Source organism: Hipposideros armiger, unplaced genomic scaffold, assembly GCF_001890085.2.
Source record: "Hipposideros armiger isolate ML-2016 unplaced genomic scaffold, ASM189008v1 scaffold_461, whole genome shotgun sequence".
Taxonomy (NCBI): Eukaryota; Metazoa; Chordata; class Mammalia; order Chiroptera; family Hipposideridae; genus Hipposideros; species Hipposideros armiger.
Window position 1 is genome coordinate 525,141 of NW_017731811.1, and position 3,718 is coordinate 528,858.

At 52.3% G+C, this 3,718-nt stretch overlaps 1 protein-coding gene across 1 annotated transcript in view; it reads left to right on the forward strand.

Annotated features, from left to right (window-relative positions):
- Positions 1-3,457: 3,457 nt before the first annotated feature.
- The window catches only part of TMEM114 (transmembrane protein 114), a gene marked incomplete at its 3' end in the record, with an annotated part of 7,942 nt that continues 7,681 nt past the window's right edge, over positions 3,458-3,718 (forward strand). The window contains exon 1 of the mRNA XM_019666128.1: positions 3,458-3,677. Within this exon, the coding sequence (XP_019521673.1) occupies positions 3,458-3,677 (220 nt within the window). The remainder of the gene's footprint in view (positions 3,678-3,718) is intronic.

Sequence of the window (3,718 nt, forward strand, 5' to 3'; positions counted from 1 at the left end):
TTCCCCAATTCCCCAATAAGTTCCTTAAAAAAAAATCCTCAGAAAAATAGAAAAATCAAAACCTACCAGGTTATCTATGCAAAGGGTGCCTGGAAGAAGGTCTTCTTACGTAGATGAGGGAAGTGGATCCAGTGAAGGGACATGCACAGGCTGCATGTAGGTGGCATCTGCTGTTTTTGTCTGCCATCACTGTCCCTTCTCCTGGTTCTGGTAAGGACACCTTGGTTTTCTTTGAGAGACCCAGCTAGGTTTTCCAGACAAAATACAGGACACTCAGTTAAATTTGAACTTCAGATTAAACAGCAACAACAAAAATAACCATTTGTTTTTTCTTAGTATAAGTATATCCCAAATATTGATGGGACATACTTATACTAAAAAAATTACTCATTGTTTATCTGAAATTCAAATTTAACTGGGAGTCCTGTATTTTTTTATTGCCCCACCTGGCAGCCATGACACCAGTTCGCTTAAAGGGTTAAGGTGGGATTGAGTTTCAGAAGTGGGCAGGTGATCCAGGCTTGGCTGGTCATCATATTCTATCCCTCTAAGCCACAGAGATTGGTTCAGAGATGGGAATATGACCAAAATACAGGCAGATGAGCATCAATTCTGGAAACCTGACTAGCACTATTGAAAACGAGATTCCTTCCTTTTGTTGGCCATGAAATGTAGCCCCTGGGGTCCAAAAACTGAGCGTCTGCTTGAAGAATGAAGCTAAGAGAGGGGACAGCAACTGAGAGATGGAGAGAAAGGGGGGGGAGATTAGAGACATTATTGGGGGTCCTGGGACCAGCCTCAGTGCATTGTGCCTTCATCTAGGTGCCCTAATGTTGATGGAACATTCGAGGACTGTTTTGAAGATGATGCAAGTGAAGATGACAGCGCATAGTGCGATGGGGTTGAAAGCAAAGCCATCAGTGGTGATGCTTATAGGAAAGACCAATCTTAGTCCAGACGGTGGTTGAAGCGGGGATGGGGTAGAATGGTGGGCAGAATGAAGGGGACGGTGTGTTCTTGCTGGTGATCGCTCTGTTCAGGGCACCGTTGATGCTTCTGATAATGAAGATGAGGATGAGATGATGAAGACTAGGATGATGTCGGTAAGGGAGAGTAAAGTAATTAGGGAAGGAATAATTCTCAACCCCCGTCTATCATCAAGTCCTATCAATTCTACCCCCTCCAGTAAGAAAGAAAAGTCTGTTCACTTGACTCCCTGCCTACGGCTGACACCGCCCTAGCCCAAGCCCCGTTCCTGCTTCCACTGCGACGTCTTCCTAAACAGCCTCCATGCTTCCCTTCCTGTCTCCCTACAGTCTACGCTCTACACTAAAGCCAGTACGGAGGCTGGGGTTTTAAAAATGTAAATTAGAGCATTTCACGTCTCTGCTCAAAACCATTCAGTGGCTTAGACTAGAATCCAAACTCTAGATCGTGACCTCAAGTACCTGCATCACCTGGCCCCTACCTGTACCCCCAATCTCATTTCCCTCTACTTGCTCAACGATCGCTATGGTCTAGCCCAGGGGTCGGCAAACTGTGGCTCACGAGCCCCATGCGGCTCTTCAGGGACGTTCCGTCTCAAAAGTTTGCCGACCCCTGTTCTAGCCTGATTGCTCTTCCTTCAGTTATGCTAGAATGTACCAAACCCTTCATATAAGCCGTCAGCTAGGCAGGAAGTGCCTTCACATCCTGCACGTTTCAGTATCAAGGTCACTTCCTGGATCCTGACTCTAAATGAGACCCTCCCGCCCCCGCATTTGTTACTGTCTTGCACAGCTCCCTGTACTAAGCCACTTTGTTCAAGAATTCTCTCTCCAGTTCATCAATTTTTGGGTCTTGGCACAATGTTTCCTTAAGATGGTGTCACAGAAGCTTCAAGATTTTTATCTCTTGGCCATAAGGGCAGCCAGCCTCCAAGGGCCTTTGGTAGCTGCACCCTGTGAGGCTGATCATTTCAAGCATCTAGAAGCTTCTTCCAGTTACCCCATATGCCATACAAATACGATTGTTTACGCTGTGTGCCTTGCTTCAAAAAGGCGAGAAGGCCCACACTGTGCACTTTCTCAGGGCAGGGGCAGTGTTTGGGTTGTTTATACCTATGTTCTTACTACACACTACAGTGTCTGGCACACCGTGGACGCTCAAGAAGTGTTTCTGGAAAGAAGGAAAGGTTTTATGGTGGTGGTGAAGAGGATAGTGGAATTGATAAGGGTGATGGTGATGGTGGTGGTGGTGGTGATGGTGATGAAGACTTTGGTGGTAGAAACCATAGTCTAAGAGGACCTGGCCTAGACCATTGCTTTAAAGAGCTTTTATAAAAAATGAATCTGGGGCTGGCCGAATGGCTCAGTTGGTTAAGAGTTGGCTTGGGAGCACGAGCTCTGAGCAGCAGGGCTGCTGGTTTAGTTCCCACGTGGGCCAGTGATGCTGCGCCCTTTACAGCTAAGATGGTGAACAACAGCTAGACCTGGAGCTGGGCTGCTGTGAGTCGCTGGTGAAGGCATAGGCTACAGTGGGGCTGCAGTGGGCTGCCATAAGCTACTGTGAGTGGCCGGCAGCCAGCGTGAGCAACGGGCAAGAGCTGCTGGGAGCGGCTGTCAAATGGCCAGCAACCAACTGCCTCAGCCCGGAAGAGCGTAATGGTCATAATACCAATACGTAATGGGCCAGTGAACCGACGTCCTCCGCAACTGGACTGAAGAACAAAAGGACAGCAACTTGTCGGTTCCCCTTCCACGATTCCCCAACGCTGTTCCCCTCCCCCAACCCCCCAATAAAATCTTAAAAAAAAAAAAAAAGAATCTGCCTTTTCCCTCTGTAGCTAGCCTAGAAAAATCAAATGAGGGTGAACTTTAGAGGAAGGGTAATTGGAGCTGGACAGAGAGGGGCTAATTCAAGATTATCTGCAAGCCCCAGGTGGGACTGTCCTGCCTGCAGCGCCCCTTCTTACTCCCCAGTTTGTGGGAACGTCTCCTCCCTTCCTGCCTCCACACAACCCAGTCTCCAGGCGTTGCCAGGCTGGGCACCTGGGTGGGGGGGTACACGGACCCATCGGGGAGGAGGAACTGTGATAGGACAGGCCTGGGGGGACTCCTGGAACATCAGACTGGAAGTGGGGGGTTGAGGAGGTGGTGTGGGGAGAGCAAAGAAGGGTTGGGGCGGAAAGGGAGAGGCAGGACAGAGCGGGCAACAGCTAGGGGTTCGTGGAGAGTAACGGAGGGGCTTGGAGGGAGAAGTGAGGAGTGAGACGAGAGGGTGCGCTTGGGCTGGGAGTGGAGGGCTGCGGTGGGATTTCGGCTGGGGTGGCGCCTGAGGGCGCAGGTGAGGGGGTTTCAGGGAGGAGGGCGTGCAGGTGCGAGGCCGCAGGTGAGGCTCTAAGGGGCGGAGCCAGGGGCGGAGAGAGGGCTCCAGACCCCGGCCGAGCTGCACGGGCGGTGGAGCTGGGCGCCGGGCGATGCGGGTGTCTCTGAGCGCGCTGGCGGGCGCGGCGGCGCTGGCCGGGGCGCTCAGCTTCGTGCTCCTGGCGGTCGCCATCGGCACGGACTTCTGGTACATCATCGACACGGAGCGGCTGGAACGCGGCGGCCTGGGGGCGCAGGACAGCGTGGGGGGCGCCAATCGCAGCGAGCTCGAGCCTCTGAGCTCGCACTCGGGCCTCTGGCGCACCTGCCGGGGTAAGGAGCCCGGGGGGACCTGGGCCAGCGGGCTGCCAGCA